Source organism: Hipposideros armiger, unplaced genomic scaffold (genome assembly GCF_001890085.2).
Source record: "Hipposideros armiger isolate ML-2016 unplaced genomic scaffold, ASM189008v1 scaffold_362, whole genome shotgun sequence".
Lineage (NCBI taxonomy): Eukaryota > Metazoa > Chordata > Mammalia > Chiroptera > Hipposideridae > Hipposideros > Hipposideros armiger.
In genome coordinates, this window is record NW_017731712.1 from 72578 (window position 1) to 90193 (window position 17616).

Here is a 17616-nt window from a genome sequence, read left to right on the forward strand (position 1 = left end):
TTTTTACTGGTACATGGCTACGCCGTTCACTGTGGTCAAAGACGTGGACGAAAATGCGACCTTATTCCCTACAGAATCACAAACTGTCACATCTCACAGAGGAAGTCTTCTGCAGGAACATCAGCAATAGTCACAGCACTTGTTTCTAGGAAAACCATTATGACAGTAACGTGTCCGCCCTGTGGTGTGCAGCACGGCCCCCTTCACTGGGGCGGACCCACGCACTTCCCCCCGGGCCTGCTGCTGCCACCCCCACGTGACAGCTCGAGGTCACACAGCGGAGAAGGGGCGGCACTGGGGCCCCATGCACCACCCTGCACCTTCCCTCACATCTGCACCAAGGGCACCACCGACCAGGGGCCTGTCTGCTGGGTCAGCTCTCGGATGACTGCGGGAACCGGGGCTCCACGCTGGTGCCCGTCCCTCCTTGGGCATGAGTGTCTCCCACCACCACCCCCAGCACCCCCACCGTGTGCTAGGACAAGGGTCCGTCAGGCTGAGATTCACCACGCGTCACGTCAGCACCACTGTCCCATCACGGCTCCCTGTCACATGACGGCCACGCTTCAGGGAAGCTGCTGCCATGTGTCCTCTGAGCCCAAGAGCGGTGGGGAGGAAAATCCACATGGCGGCCGTGATGAGCTGGAGTCACCGTGAGAGCATCCCAAGTGGGCTGGTGGTGGCGAGGGGCCCCCTCCTTCGCCGCGGGGCTCCCTTTCTGTGAGAGCTGCACGTGGAAGCGTGTCACCTGTCCCTGCACAGCTGTCCTGCGAGCAGACTCAGAGTGATGTCCTCCTGCCCGCCGCCGCCTCTTTAAAAGACAGAAATGTCAGTTGTCTGCTGGTCCCCACGTGATGGAACACTGTTCCGATCGGCGAGCCATCTGCAAGGACGGAAAAGTAGATCGTAGGAAATTTCCCAGAGGTCCTGGACCAGTTTTGCCCATTTCCTTAGACTTTGGTCGTGAATCCGGACAGCATCATGGAGACGTGAAGTTGGAAAGCTGGGAGGCTTTTGTGCTGTTTCTAAACGGAAAGGTGCAGGAGAACGGCCTGTGGTTTACGTGGATCAGTCACCGGAGCATAGGGTCCCCTGAAGGGGAGAGCGAGTTTGCCGGACACATTCCCCTCACGAGTCCAGGCGTGCCCTGGGCCAGAGCTCTGGAAATGCACCCCTCCTGACTCCTCGTCGGCACGAAGCCCCCCACCTCGCACGCAGGAAGCACCCAGAGCTGGCTGCTGAGTGCACGCGTGGACGAGTGGGGCACGCCGGGGACAGTTCCTGGAGAACCTTTCCTCTGGCCGCAGGACAGCCCCTCCCCCAGCGCTGCTGTTCCAGGCCCAGCCCCCACCTGGGCAGCTGGGTTTCCGCGTCATCACCTGGAGACCGAGGCAGCTGCCAGCACATCTTGGAACTGTGGCTGGACTGGCGCTGCCCACACGCTGGTGTGATAAAGCCCCTGGAGGACTGTGCCGAGCCCTCCTTGGGGTGCGGTTTTCATAGTGTGACCTCGGGAGGGCGGCCGGGCCCCCGAGCTGAGGGTGGGTCTGCATGACGCGCTGTCACTCTGCGGACGTCAGGTGAGCTTGCACAGGCGCCCACTGGGCACGCGGAAATCCACTCTGTCCCAGGTTAATGGAGGAGCAGCGATGCCACCTTTCGTTTACAGATTCGAGGTGTCGGTTGAGGTGAGCTCAGGCCCAGCCGTGTGCGTCTGCGTGGGGCTCACGCACGGAACTCTTACTCCAAACCTTCATCTGGTCTCTTTGCTTCGAATGTGTCATATAAAACCCACTTTGTTTGAACAATCATGTTCACCAAGAAACACTGTCCTCCGACGGTACTTGTGATGTTCACAGTCCTTGGTAAACGCTGGAAGGGGCCTCGCTGCGGGTTGACCGGTCAAACAACCTGGCTGTCTCCCTGTCCCCTGCTTCACCCCAGGGACGCGTGAGGGCGCCATCAGCACCCGCTGTGCCCGTCCACGCCACCCTCCCCAGCCAGCCTTTGCTCCGACGGCTCCCTCTGCCAGCCTGTTTCCCATCTCTGCCCGTCCGTCCAGATCCAACATGGCTCGGACATCAGTTCCACGGCCCCCTCCTCCCAGGGGCACGTGTCCCCACGCCTGGGAGCTGCTCAGCCCGCTGCCACCACCCCAGCGGCATCTCTGATTTGCATGTCCAGCTGCGAGTCGGGCTGTTTGTCTGAACACACGTGTCTCCCTCACCTCCATGCCTGGGCTCAGTGTTACTCCACTGGCCGTCCCTCTGCCCCTTCAAGCCCCCCTGTGCCCGCTGGTCAGGCCTTCTGGCCATCACCTGCGGCTGGAACTGCAAGAATCTGACAGCACGGAGCAGGGTTCACGGGGCCGGGCCTCGGGAACCCTTCCTTCCTCCCTCCATTGCCACGACTTCCATCACGTGTTTCTGTCCTGTTTGCCTGGGCACCGGGCACTGAGTGTAGAGAACACTCAGGCATCGCCGGAGGGCTCAGGTCACATCACGCACACCCGTCGTGCTTTACTGGGAGTTGGGGACCATGCAGCATGTGGTGTGTGGGCAAAAGACTCAGCGAGTCGCAGAGCCCAGAGCCCCGCTGCGCGTGTCGTGAGTGTGGACTGCCTTCCATCGTGCAAGGCTCACTCGGTCATGGCGGCTCCCAGAAATCTAAATGTGAATCGAGCACCGCTGTGTTTGCTGGGTGTGCGCCGGGCTGCTCAGACACTCGGGTGAAGTCCTGCCTTTTCTGACTCCCTTCCTTCTAGAAAGACCCAGCCTCAGAAGAGGAAATCGTGTGACCGAACCTGTGCACTGGCTGGGATCCCTGACTCTGGGCCTGTTGCCAGAACAGGGAAATGGGGCTTCCCCCCCTGATCGCACGGGCAGGTTTCCAGGAAAGGGGCCGCTGCAGCGGCCGTGGCAGCTGTTTGCTCCTGAGACGTGTCCCGTTTCTCTTTCCTAGGAGTTTCTTTTAATAGCGTGTACACGCAGATGTGGCGAGTCCTGCTGCACCTGGCCGCGGACCCCTACCCAGACGTTTCCGACCTGGCCATGAAAGTGCTCAACAGCATTGCCTACAAGGTACGTGGGCCCGGCGTCCTGCACGACGCCCGCAGCTGCGCTGTCAGTCACGAGCGTTCAGGCGGGGACGCCGGGCATGTTCAGGTCCCCCCACGGCTTAGCAGACCAGACATTCACAAGGCCCCGGAGCTCTGCCTCCGCGTGGGGCACGCTTCACGGCGTCCGCCTCCACGTGCCAGGGCGCCAGGAAATGAGGTGAGGCCGCCATTCTTGCGATCCACTCACCGTCTGTACGACCTGTGATGATGTTTCCCTTTCATTCCTGGTACCGGTAACTCGCGACTTCTCTTATCGCGACCATTCTGGCTGAAGGAAGCTCTTTAAAGCTCCACCTTTTGGTTTCATGACTGTTTCTCTGTTGTTTTTCGTTTTCCATTTCATGGACACCACTATTTTCGTTACTTCCTTTCTTCTGTTTACTTTGGGTTTTATTTGCTCTTCCGATTCTAATTGGTAAAGATGGAAGCTCAGGTCATTGCTTTTAGTCCCCTCTTTGGGGCGTGTAGACTCTCCCTGTCCTTCTGAGCTCTGGGCACTATTTGTGCTTCCGGCGGTCCTTTCGCCTGCCTCGTGGGTGTTCACCCCGCCCACGGGCAGAGACTCAAGGGGCCCCCCTGCAACCCTGGGAAGCCCTGTGGTCTCCACGCTCTGCCCAGCCACCTTGGCTCCCGGGGCTCCCGCCTGTCTCCTCGGCTGGCTAGACCACCGGCTCCGCCCGCGTCCCCCGCCCCGTGCCGCGGCCTGGACTGCGGGAGCCTGCGTTTGTTCCCTTCTCAGAGGACAGGCCCGCAGTCCCCAGGCGCCGGTGTCTGAAAACAGCTGTTTTAATTTTTTTTTCCTGTTTTTCCAGTTGTTTATGGAAGTTGGACAGTTTACATGGCAGCTCATCTTCCATGAATGGAACTAGAAGTCATTCGTGATAGCATTTAAAAATTTTTTTTTGTAACTGATAAAATTTCAAGGTTATAGACAGGTTGCAGGAAGAGTAAAGGAAGTATCGTCACATGGTACCATCTCCCTGGTGGTGTCTCCATCCTCATGTGACCCTAATCACAACCGAGGGGTTGTCCTCAGCTGGCCGCCGCCTGAGGTCCCAGGACTCATAAGAATATTTTCTAGGGTCTGGAATCTGTGTCTTTCACTCCTGGTTCATTATTTTTTGATGGGGGAAGAAGGTAGAGAACCCAGGAGAGGCGTGACCGGAGGCCTCACAGGCCCCCGGAGCCACACAGCCTCTGAAAGTTGCCCTCAGAGACGCCCCGGGTTCTGGAAGATTCGGGGATGAAAACAGTCATGTCCCCCCCACTCCATGTCAGGGAAAGCAAGTCGCCATTTACCACCTGCGCTTTCAAGCTCAAAACAGCCTCTCCAGCTTTTAGTTTAAAATGTCAAGGGTGGGTTTTAAATAACTGTTGCCATTTACATACTCTTGAAAGCTTTGTACGGGCATTGACGAGTGGTTTCAGTTTTAAAATTTATGTTCAAACGAAGCAGAGGCTGCCCAGCCACCACACGCCCTTTGCCTGAGAGCCTGTGACCCACGGGCGCGTCTGGCGGCCTTTCTCTCTGAGGCAGAGGACAGCCTCCTGGCCTCGGCCGGGCGACGGGAGGCCAGCACGGTTGGGGTGGTTTGGTCATTTCCCCACAATTAATTAGATTCTTGGTTATTTTGGTCATGATAAAAGCAGTGTTCAGCCTACATAAGTTTATTTTTCAGTGGCTTTTATGTATATAATGTTACTGAAAATCAACCCAAATTCTTTAAAATGATGATATCAGCACCTAATGTTGGAATTTCACCGCTGTAAGTCGAGACGGCAGACCTGACCTCAGGTGATTACACATGTTGCTCTTAGGAGCCTCTCCAGGCCATGTCTGTGTGTCCTTTGGACTGTGTGAGCCAGACACACCACTCAGGCCACTTTAAGGCAGTTAAATGTCCTGTGTGACCTCCTGTACCTCCTGGCTACGCTGGCAGATGACAGCGGCCGGGGGCACGGCCTCTATGCCTTTGAACGGCACTGAGCCCTAGAAACCCTTCAGGGCTTGCAGCCCTCCACCTGCTGTGCTGGGCTAGAGCCACACACACGTCCCTCGGCTGTCACACCCACAGGCATGCCCGAGCCAGAGGGACAGAGGTCAGTCAGAGGGGCCTCCTCTGTCGTTCACACTCCCCGGGGGCCTCGTGATGACACGGCTCAGCCTGTGTGTGTCTGTGTGTATGTGTGTGTGTCAGTCAGTATGTCTGTCTGTGTGTAGGTCTTTGTGTCTGTGTGTATATGTGTGTGTTGGTCAGTATATGTGTATGTGTGTAGGTCTCTGTGTGTCTGTGTGTATGTGTGTTTATTTTTAAGAGTAAACATTGCTACTGAAGGATTTAAGCATAAACATTAAGGAAATCCTTGTCTTCAGTTTGGTTTTAAAAGTCTTACTTTCTGCTCTAGTGACTAATGAGGGGATTACATTTCAATTTACAGAGAAACGGGCCTATTGGAGACATTTAACTCTGAGGCCACAGTTTCGTTCCTCACAAACAGCTTTGTTCCTGTGGAATGCCCCATAGAATTCTGTATCAGATACAGGAACTAACCAGCTCGATAGGAAAGACCCCACACAGCGCAAGAGCCATGCCTAGTTTCACGTATTTGCACCCCCTCTCTATGGGCTTGGGGTTCGCGTAGGGACTAAGAGCGGCGCCCAGCACGTCCAGCCTGTGTGGGGGCGCACAGGCGGCAAAGCCAGTCTATCGGTGTCACCTTCCCGTCCTCACTGCTCTCTGTGAAAATGTTAGGAGTGGGGGCCCCCGGCCTCACCGATGACAGATCCTCTTTCTGTGGGGCAGGGACGGCCGGCACCGCGTCCGCCTGCCCCCGTGACTCCCCGTTGGTGACGACCAGGCACTTCTGTCGGCGCCACCGTTGTTCATGTGCTCCCCAGACTTAGCGCCCCAGAAGAAGATGTATTTGACTGGGAAATGTAGTTTACAAAAAAGTCACTTGTTCGATAAACAGAATCATGTTTCTGTAGGCATCTGTTCTCAGCGACCAAGCAGCCAGTGGGCTTCGTGTCATTTCGAGGCCAGCATCACCCCAGATCATCCTGTGGGAACCAGCCACCTTCTCACCGTCCAGGTCCTTGATACCCAGTTAACAGGGACATTTCTGAAACGCTTCACTCCCCCCGAGAGAGAGCAGCCCCCTGCCCGCCGTGGGGCCCTGAGCCCTGACTGACTGAGGTCCAGATGGGCACCCATGGTCCACACCACCTGTGCTTCTCGTGGTGTTTTCTCTGCGTTGGGTCCGTGTCCTGTGAGGTGGAGTGTTCTGGTTGAGGAACAAAGAGTCAAGAAAGCACTGGGAGCTGGAGACGGGCCGACTGCAGCCCAGGCCCCTGTTAGGGACCACCCCCCCACCCCCACCTGCCAGGGGCGGGGTACAGAGGTGGGCGGGTGCATGTGCACATACATCTGTGCACATTGCTCTGCTGGCACCGGGCTGAGTGGGCACGGCTGGCCCAAGAGTCAGCGTTTAACAAAGCCTGTTGCCCACTCTGAGAAGCCGACTCGGCCATAAGCCCGCCGGCCCCCCTCTGACAGGGCCCTGCTCAGGAAGGGGCTCTCCAGGCTCCCCGGGGGGCACCTGCTCAGCCAGGGACTCAGTGCAGCCTCAGGGCCAGGAAGGGGGGCTCCTGGTGGGGTCCTGGGGTCCTGCAGACCCACGCTTGGTCCTGCTCAGCTTGGAACCCAAACTCTGACGTCCAGCAAGCACCCTGTCATTTTCTGTCCTTCCCTGGCAGTGCGCTCCCCATCGAAACGGTGACTGGACCAGAGCAGAAAGCAGCCTCCCTGGAGAGCCTCTTCAGCCGGCCGGCCACCTGCTCCCTGAGCCACCTGTCCCCACCCAGTCCTCAGGCAGGCGGGCCTGCGTGGCCACCTCCCCAGGGTCGCCCCGCCAGCTGCCAGCTTCGGCCCAACAGCCAGCGCAGAATCCGTGCTGAGTCAGTGTCCATTGAGCAGACAGGCTCAGGAAAGCTGCATCGAAGCCTGAACCCCCATCAGCAGTGGAGGGCTGTGGTCACGGGGTCTGGCCCGCGGCATGGCCGCCAGTCTCAGGATTTCCAGCGCTGCTGCAAAGTCGCTGTGTGGCAGCAGCCGTGGGCGTGACGCACCTTAAAACGGGGCTGTCTGTGGGCCTTGCGGGGACGTGGATTCCACCCGGCTGCCCCCCCACACCCCGAGACTGAGTCACCGCTGGCTCCCACTCACTGCTCACATTGGCGCTTCCTTGCAGGCGGCACAGGCAGAAGCAGCCAGAGCGGGGGGCCCCCGGGGGCCCCCATTGTGGAGCCTGTGCTCAGCCAGGCTTTCAAAGGTGTGCGCACTCCGCTGACGTCATCAGCCCCAAAAGCCTCGTCCTCCCGTCACCTCCCACTGCCTGTCCGGGAATCTTGAGCAGACTCATACTAAGCTGATAGTTCCTTAGCTTAAATTTCTTTTCTCTTTTTAGACTTCTTAAGGGATGATTTTGCTCTCGGGTTTCGGGTGTGTGTGTGTGTGTGTGTGTGTGTGTACGTGTACGTATATAGTGCTGGCCAAATAGTTAAAACACCACTGTAAAAGCAAGTTCACAAACAACATAACTTTTGTAATTTAAAAAATAAGCACGTTTTTTAAAGGTCAGCTATGGTTCAGTTTTCTTACCTTTTTATTTCGGAGTGAAGGACTACCTGGGAAACACTGCTGTGATATAGAGTTTAATGGCTGTTCAGTCTCTGGGGTTTTCTGTCTGCCGAGTGAACAAGCACACGTGGGGTTACATCAGTAGCCAGTTTGAGGCCCCGCTAGCAGGTCACCCTACCAAGGCCCAGGTTCTGTGTGGTTGCTGGGTGGTCCCCCAGCTCCGGAAGCCGAGTGCCCCCGCCACACTCAGGCGCGTGGGGACCGCCTGCCCGGCCTCTTCACGCAAGGGGAATGCTCACCTCTGCGGCATCAGGCCCTGTCTGAACCCGTCACCACGGGCGTCCAGAGCCAGCAGGGCCCGTCCAGCTGTGCAGAGCGGCCGAGAGAGAACTTGGCAGATGGTGGGTCCCCAGCAGAGGGGCGGTGGACGCCCCCATTTGTGTAGTGTTTCCTCATCACTTACCGCTCCAGCAGACATCTGGCTTTCAAACCTACCTAAGTCCTCTTGAAAAGATGGAAACAAAGCCACTTTCCTCCCGAATGCCAGTCTCAAGAGGGTGCAGATCCTCCTCTGTGGTAAAACGTCACTGTGTGTGTGTGGAGGGGGTTGTGTGGAAGGAAGTCGGCAGCCATCCAGCAGGGGCTGCATCCAAGGAAATAGCTCTGAGCTGCCCTTGAAATACGAAGAACCAACAGGCAGGTGTGTTCCCGCCGTGAGCACAGAGCTCAGCCCTGGGGCAGGTGACCAGGAGTGGGGGGCAGCCAAGGCCGCGGGGGGCGGGGTGAGGTGCTCGTGGTCCCGCAGCAGCCAGGACCCAAGGGGGCTCCCCTGGCTTCCCGGGACCAGGCCCTCCTCAGCCCTGGCCTGTAACCTGGCGCATGATTTCTGGAAAAGCAAAAGAATATCACTTTCTCTGCAGGGTGACATTTGGGGGGTATTTTCAATGGGGGGACCTTCCATTGGTGAGATTTCCTCGACCAAAAGGCCTTTTCTGCTGAAGCCACACAAAAGGCACCAGCAGCCTGCGTGACTGTCGTGCAGCCTCAGCTCGTCACCAGCTGACCGTCCGCATCACTTGTCCCTTTGTCCTTCCAGGCCACCATGAACGCCCGGCCTCAGCGCATCCTCTCCACGTCCTCTCTGACCCAGTCGGCGCCCGCCAGCCCCACCAACAAGGGCATTCACATCCAGCAGGCGGGGTAAGTGGCCCGTGTCCTGTCCCCAGGACATCCCTCCCTCTCACCGCCAAGCTCTGTCCACCCTGCCTTCCCCACTTGCCTCTTATTTTCTCTCTGCTTCTCACACACCCCACGTCTCTCGAGTGTGAGCCCTGTCCTGCCATCTTTGCTTCCCCTGGCCCCATGCGCTGTAACAGCACACGCTGAACTGTGAGCCCTGTGGGCCCCCGGGGTTTTATAAGGGGGAGTCTGCATTCTCCCCGTTGTAACCAGCCGTGCAGCCGTGCTCCCACCCCGGGAGGCGGGAGGCTATGCCCTGAGTCCAGGGAGGGCAGATGCATGCACCTGGCTGCTTGCTGAGTTGGGAGCCAGCTGGCTCCCTGCGTTACTTTTCGGGTGATCCCTGGAATCTGTGGGCAAAAGCTAGAAGGGGTCATTAGCCAGCACCAGCAGCTGGTGTCTGGAAGTCACGGTGACAGGTCTGGGGTGGAGGATGTTCCGAGCTGAGGACCCTGGTCCATTGGCCACAGCTGGGGGATAAGCAGACCTGGGAGAAGCCGCCCCGTGTTTGGTTTCAGAGTAACGGGCTCTGGGTAAAATGCAGTGTTGCTTCTTCCCCTGATGGCAGAGGGTCCCCACCGACGTCCAGCGCGAGCAGCTCTAGCCTGACCAACGACGTGGCCAAGCAGCCAGTCAGCCGAGACCTGCCTCCGAGCCGGCCGGGCGCCACCGGCCCTGTGGGGGTGCAGTACACGCCCCACTCCCACCAGTTCCCCCGGACACGGAAGATGTTTGACAAGGGTCCAGACCAGGTACGGACACCTGCACATCCTGTGGCGCTGTGACTTAAACACTGATCCCAGTGGCTGCGCTCCCCAGACCTCATGATTAGGTGGCTCATGTGGCCTCATGCCTCATGGGGGACGCGGGAGCCCCGGGAGGCCCTGCACACCTGTCCTTCCATTTGCACAGCCGCCTGCGAGCATCGCTGCCCCCCGGTCCCGGGCTCGCTGTCGCTGGCGGCTCCCACATGACAGGATGGGCACGTGCACTGGTTGCTTTTCCTTTCTCGGGTAAAGAGCATTTGCCTCCACCTGATGGGCACCGTTCCCAGGAGGATTTGCTGAGTGAGTTGTACGCTTTTTCCATAAACACTCGCTCACACCACAGAAGCGGGCCCGGTCTCTGCCTTTCACAAGGTTGGAAAACAAATTTCAGGCAAGGGTGGGTCACTGATTTGCTCTCCAGGGCTGTGATGACAGGACGGTGGACACGTAGCTGGGCCTTCACCAGCTTGTCCAGAGTTTGCCGTTTTCTCAGCCACGGGCGGGCGGTCTAGAGAGGCTGTTCAGGCTGCTTAGGTGCCACCCAGCTCCCCCAGTTCACCATAACCAGCGATTTTCACACAAAGATCACTGCAGCCTGCAGGATGACCTTTATGATGGGAAGGTTCCCCCACATGCCACCGGCCCCCGTCCACCTGGCTCGCAAGTCCAGCTGCTCTCCTCACCTCCATGACTATAGAGAAAAAACAGCCACGCACGCCCAGTGCAAGAGTCAGCCTTAGGGCTACGCCATGACGTGCGGTGGCCAGGCAGGAGCGGCTGGACACAGAGGCCGCGACCCTCAGGGTCCTGGCCCAGCAGGGCAGTGCTGTGACAGCAGGCAGTGTGCCGTCCCCCCACCAGGCGGGAGGTAGACCTGGTCACTGCATCCCACCGTGAGATTTTCCTCCCTGGGTGACAGGGCTCCTCCCTGAGGGTCACCTTCAGTCCAGCCACCCCTGCCACTGCGGGGACTTCTCAGACCCTGCCTCTGCCTGGTGACTGCCCCAGCCACCACAGGTCCTGCAGCAGCAAACAACGGGCAGCGTCAAATAATTTGTTTAGTTACTTAGAAGTCTCATGTGGCCTGCAATCTCCATCCATCAGCCACTGCACGCAAGGTGGCCGCTAAGTCACCGGAGGCCCTGCCCATGTCCGGGAAGCTGGCTGGCCTGGTCAGAGTGACAGCCCTGTGCCGATGGGCCTGTGCAGCCAGCTCAGGAGAGTGACAGCCAAGGCCACCTCGCCGGCCCCAGGGGACGCAGTTCCCTGAGCACTGACTTGGACGCCCCCACCCCCACTGGCTCCCTGGAGCCCTGTCCCGACACTCAGGGTCCCTTGGTCACCAGGGAACAGCAGTGAGGGCAGCACAGAAATGTTCGTAGAAGCTAGACGCCTGCCAGCCTTTTGTCTACAGTGCCAGCTGTTCGAGGCACACGAGAGCTGGGGGTGACGTGACAACTCTTGTTTCTGTTCTCTCCTCCCCGCCCCCTTCCCAACTCCCTGAAGACCACCGACGACCCGGATGATGCCACTGGACACAAGAGCTTCATCTCGGCCACAATGCAGACCGGCTTCTGCGACTGGAGCGCCCGGTACTTTGCCCAGCCCGTCATGAAGGTAGCCACGCGCCGTTGGTTCTGGTTCAAAGGGCACGCCCCTCGGGCATGAGCCTCATGCTCTAGCTCCCTTCATCCTTCCCCGGGAGCCCCTGCCCATGGCCTGGGGTGTCTGAACCCCTCTGCTCCGAGCTGATGACCTGAACCCCAGGATTTGCTCACTAGGAACCTCAGCTGGCCACTCGCTATGGCTGCCACCGGCCCTGGTGGGGGCACTCAGGCCACCTCCCCAAGCTGTGACCCGAGGCAGGTGGCCAGGGCTGCCAAGGGCCCCCACGGTGCCAGCCACCCGCACTGTCCCTCTGGGGCTGCTGTCCCACTGCATTTGCGACTTTTAAAGGGTGACACCAAATTGCTGTCATGGTAGCCGGTGTTAACAGTTAAAATAAAACAGCAAAAGAAACAGACTTCATTACTTTCCTGTCTTCTCAAAAAAGAAAAAGAAAAAAGCCTGCCACTCCTGAGCTGGCCAGCGTACAGTGCATCGCTCTGTCTTAACTGGCCAGGTGGTTCCCGGCTTTCTCACCCTCCTGCTGGGGGCCGCTGGCGGGCTGGCCCCAGGCCTTGCTGAGACAGCTCTGCTCTGTGGAACTCGGCTGCTGCCTTTTTTTAAGACTCATGCACTGGAGCTAGTTCTGATTGCGTCTGGCTTATTCTGAGAGACAACCTCTCAGGCCTAATTCTGTCACAGTCGTGACACGCAATGTCCTGTCACTGCAGATTCCAGCCACACGTTCAGGGTGATGGGGTGGGACGGGCGATGCTTTGTCAGAGCGAATCCCGTGCCCATCGTCCTGCAGGGAGCTGAGGGGCTCATCTTCAGACGTCCTGCCTAAAGCACGTTCTTAGGAAACCTTCCCTCACATAGGTAATTGGACATTGAAAATTGTAGCTTATTCTTAACTGCACATTGAGCTGTACATCTGAGTAATTTCCGTAGAGTATTTGGACTTTGTTTGGTAGTTGTTGTTTTTTTAAGATTTTATTGGGGAATCAGGGAAGGGGAACAGACAAGTTGCTGTCCTTTTGTTCTTCAGTCTAGTTGTGGAGGACGTCGCTTCACTGGCCCATGTTGGTATTATCGTTGCGCTCCTCCCAGGTGAGGCAGTCGCTCGCCGGCCATTGGACGGCCACTCACCCCGGCTGCTGGCCGCTCAAGGTAGCTTATGGCAGCCCCACTGCAGCCCCCACTATACGCCATCGCCGGCAACTCACAGCAGCCCAGCTCCAGGTTGAGCCGTTGTTCACCATCTTAGCTGTAGAGGGCGCAGTGTCACTGGCCCTCATGTGGGATCTGAACCGGGGCCCTGCTGCTCAGAGCTGGTGTCCCAAGCCAGCTCTTAACCAACGCGGCATTCGGCTGACCCCAAGTATTTAGACTCTTTATTATAACTTTTCTCCTGCTTTCCTCTTTCCTTAGGGTGATACTGACTTTTGTCAGTAAACACACAAAATAATTGTTACCAGTGCCTGAGGCTGGTAATAAAGTTCTGATTTATTGAGCCCCTTTGATGGGAGTGTAGAGCTCTCTTCCACTTTTTAACTGGGCCCAGCTTTTCCAGAAAGCAGTTTGACAGGAAGTATCAAGAGCCTTAGCAGCCATTCCCTTTGACCCAGTAATTCATCTGCGAAGATATTAACTTAAGGATGTAACCAGAGTTACGGATGACGTGTATGTTATTTATAATAACGAAAACGGCAATCAGCTTAAATGTCCAACAGAAGAATGTTTAAGAATTATGAAATATTTGATATGATATTATTGAAGATGTTTAAAAATTTAGCTTAAAAATTAATGTAATTGCTCATAAAATTTTTAAAAGAAATAAAAGCGAGACACGCGGACTGCAGTTTGTCATAGTTGTGACATGACATAGCTGTACGGTCACAGTCATAAATGCCGGACACACACACGCCTGTGCCCAGGGAGAAGACTAGAAGGCAACAAATGACGTGATGCCGGTGGCACTGAATTTGTGTTTTTTCTTATACGTATCTGTCTTTTCCACGTTTTCTACACTAAACACAAAGCACCTTTATAGTCAGAAAAAGAAGTGTTACAGAAACAAGAGGTCATCGCGGCTGGTGGGCTAGGTCATGGTCACCAGAGCACGTCCAAGACCAGCTTGGCTTGCTGCTGCTGACCTCTAGGTGGCTGTCGCACTGTCCACCACAGACTAGGGACAGCACCCTTTCCATCCCAGGACTCCTCTCGGTTAAGGAAAGAATGAGTGAGTGAGCGAACTCTGGGCTTTGTACCAGGAGGCGGTGGACACTGTTGCTGTGGGCAGCGAGTCGTCCTTTAGAACGGCGGTGCCAGCAGGGAAAGGTTAAGTGGCTGTGCTTTAACATTCACAGAGGCCTGGTTCTGACACAGCCTCACCTACGGCAGGTGAGGTCAGGCTGTTTTTTTGTTTTGTTTTGTTTTAAAGATTTTATTGAGGAATTGCTGAAGGGAAACAGCATTGGGGAATCGGGGAAGGGGAACAGAGAAGTTGCTGCCTTTTTGTTCTTCAGTCTAGTTGTGGAGGACGTCGCTTCACTGGCCCATGTTGGTATTATCATTGTGCTCTTCCCGGCTGAGGCAGTCACTCGCTGGCCATTGGACGGCCACTCACGGCAGCTCACGGCAGCTCACACCGGCTGCCGGCCACACACAGTAGCTTATGGCAGCCCACTGCAGCAGGGGCTGCGGCCTATGCCATCACCAGCGACTCACAGCAACCCAGCTCCAGGTTGAGCTGTTGTTCACCATCTTAGCTGTAGATGGCGCAGCGTCACTGGCCCTCATGTGGGATCCGAACCGGGGCCCTGCTGCTCAGAGCTGACGTCCCAAGCCAGCTCTTAACCAACACGCCACTTGGCCGGCCCAAAGTCAGGCTGTTAAGAACTCTGGACGGCCTGGGCTTCCCTCCGGCTGTAAATTATGGTGATTTCTTGGGATGGTGACAAGCGGCTTTTCTTGAAGCCTTTGAAACATGCCTGTTCTCAGTCATTACCTATGACAGCAGAGAGAAGTGGCCTGAATTATCCCAAACTCATTTCTTTTTTTTTTTTCTTTTCTTGTTTAGCTGAGCCATCTTGACACCTGTTGGCAGCTCAGGGGCTGCTCAGCTCGGGCTGGGACTCGAACCCCTGTTGCTCAGAGCTCAAACTCCTAAGCGAGCTCTTAACCAACTGAGCCACTCAGCCGGCCCCCAAACTCATTTCTCTTAAACTTAAATATGAACTTGACTTTTTCCCCCAAGGATTTGCCTCAGTACGATGTACTTAGATTGCCGTTGAGCCAAGTGTGCATCCGTGAGCACACGTAAGCAGCTCGCAGAAGAAAGTGCCCCAGAGGCCAGGACCGAGGTCCGACCACTATGTGTATGTTCATAGTTGCACTCTAGTGCAAACCCAAAGCCAGCACCTGCTCTGTGGCTAACGCCACGCCGCCTGTTTCAGCCGTTTCTGTGGCTAACGCCACACCACCCTGTTTCAGCCGTAGCAGCACATCTGTCTGCCTGCGTGTTCTTCTGTTTGTTTGTTTTACCTGGAACCATGTCTGAGGACTCGCGCTGGGGAGGGGCCCGTGTGTTGCTCACATGGAGGAGGCAGAGGCTGGCACCCAGTGGTCTGGCCTGATGCCCACACTGGCTCCCAAAGCATGGACACCGCGTGACGGGACGGGGAGGCGTCCACCACGCGGCCCTTGGGGCGGTCTGGAGATAGTTGTCAGATGTGTGTGCGATGGTCTCCCCTGACCCTGCCACGCACGTGAAAACAAACTCACGTGTGGTTGTAGCTCGACATGACGAGCTCTGGGTGTGATGGTTGAAAATGCAGCTCTGTCACGGTCACTTTTGTTTGTAATTCCCGATGGCAACTAAGATGTTAGGCCACTCAAGGACTCTAATGATTTTTCTTTGACATTAATCAGAGACCTTTTCTAAAAGCACGATTCATCTCGCTATGTTTTTTAAGTGTTTTCCTACTTTTTCCAGGTGGTAGTCACAAGGTGTTCTTTTATTAATTTCGTTAGTCATATAGGGACATGTTTGTGCAATAAAGTGCATGGGAACTGTTTTATTAGCCTGCTTCACGTGTGAGGCTAGGCTTGTACCTCAAAAAGGACAGAAGAATCCCAACCCTAACCCGCTTCCCAGGTGAGCGTAAGAAGCGAAATATTCCCCAGGTCACAGTGTATGCCCAGCAATACCACCATGTGCCACCTGTGGTTGGTGAGATGGAGGTACCGGGAGGGAGCTGCCAGCGTTACCAGCGTCTCTGTCAGCTCACAGTCAGACGCCTTACAGGTCTGCATGGCCGAAAAGAACTGTGTCCCGGACATGTCCCCCTTTGATGGATGCGACAGCTCCTCTCTTCTGCAGCAGATGTGAGCTCCAGTTCACAGACAGAGCTCACATCTGCTTTAGAAAGAATGCTGAAGATGGTCTGTCATGTGCTTTCAAGAAGATACATTGAAATTTGTTCTGATGACAAAAGCAGTACCATTTTCTTTTCTCTCAGGTTGCAGATTTCATAGACTGACTATGCAGAGGTTGGCTTAGCAGGGAGTGGGGCTCAGACACTGTTGGTGGGAAGATGTTAGCTTGATGTAGGGCAGTTTGGAACCAGGTATCAAAATTATAAAGGCGTGTACCCTAGAAACTGACAGTCCTACTGGGAAGTCGACCCTAACGTCACTACTCTATGTGGATGTGTAACGACACCTCCCACAGGTGCCCAGCACGATACTGTTTGTAGCAAAATGTTGAAAACAAAACAAGAATGTTAATTAGGAGGAGACTGAATTAAAACAATGACCTGCACGGCTGCGATTGGCGTGTCCCTGCGGGCACTGGCTGGGCGGCCTTGACACAGCAGATCCAGTAATCCGATGGCCCAGGACGCTCCCACCGACGCTGCGGCCATCGAGGAAGCCGGGCAGTTACATGTCCACCTGTTCCTGCAGTTCCTTCTGGAAGGCGGGGCTGCCATCAGAAAGAACTATCCTTACATTTTATACTCCTGGGCTATTTGAATGTTTTAGACAGAACGTTATTAGTTTTGTAATTTAGAACAGAGTAAAATAGAACATTTCATTACAAAAAGAGCCGACCGGATCGTCCTGACATCACATGCAGAGCAAGCGTCCGTTTCCTTGAGCACAGCCCTTAACGCTAAGCCAGGTCTGGCGGAGCCCTGACCCGCCCTGAGAAGAGTGTGCACGCGCTGAGGGTCGGCGGGGACTCGCCCTGTACGTCACTAAGTCTGCTCTCTATGAAACTGGTCCTGAAGTGCACTAAACTATTAGATTGCTGGAAAAGTCATGACGTATTTTTTCTGTTCTTCGTTGCAAAAATGCGTCATGACTTTTCCATCAACTCAGTATTTCCTTAACTCAGAAAATGAAAATAATGGAATTGAAGTCACCCATCTACATACACTCACACACAGTCACACGCACGCACACTTGCACACACCCACACACACATGCACACGCGCTCGCGCTCACACACACACACACACTCACATACACACACTCGCGTGCTCACGGCTTTCTCCCCACCGCTGGGGTCATTCCACACACACTGCTCGTATCCTGCTTTCTTCACTGACATTATTATGAACATTGAATATCTTCTCATATCATCAAATATTCTCCCACGAAAATGACTTCTGCTTTTTCCTGTGACAAATGACAGTGTGTGTGACATTGTTGTCCATAAACCTCCCGGCTGTCAGAGTCTGAGAATTGCACTTGGTTGCACCCTCAGACATCCCACACCAGTTCGCTCAGTTTGGCTTTGACTGTGTCAGGAGGCCAGCGGTGCCCGTGTACCCAGTGTCTAACATGGGTACTTCGGGCCGTCCCTGGAAGGTTTAGGAGGAAAGCAGATAGGTGGGTGCTCCTCCAAGGACATGAGAATGGAGCGAGCCTTTGGGTTTGGTGACGGCTGCACAGTTAGCTGGGGTGGGGCTAAAGCTGTGCTCTCTGACTTGATTTCACTTGATTTCACTCGGCTGCGCCAGAGGGGTGGGTGTGTCCCCTTTGCCTGTCTCTTCACTTTATGAATCATCCTGTGTTGTAAACAGTCAGAGACCCAGCTATCCCCGATTAATCCAGATGTGTTCTTCTTTAAAACAAATGTTTTTTAAACAAAACCACGTTGAAAGATATGAAAGAAGATTTGAACCAATGGGAAGAAAGTGCATGTTCGTGCATCGGAAGACAACGTGGCAGTTCTCCC

At 55.6% G+C, this 17616-nt stretch overlaps 1 protein-coding gene across 1 annotated transcript in view; it reads left to right on the forward strand.

Moving 5' to 3' along the window:
• Positions 1-17616, forward strand: part of RPTOR (regulatory associated protein of MTOR complex 1) — a 113899-nt gene that overhangs the window by 72074 nt on the left and 24209 nt on the right. The window contains exons 17-20 of the mRNA XM_019661852.1: positions 2962-3080; positions 8855-8958; positions 9566-9749; positions 11271-11381. Of these exons, the coding sequence (XP_019517397.1) occupies positions 2962-3080; positions 8855-8958; positions 9566-9749; positions 11271-11381 (518 nt within the window). The remainder of the gene's footprint in view (positions 1-2961; positions 3081-8854; positions 8959-9565; positions 9750-11270; positions 11382-17616) is intronic.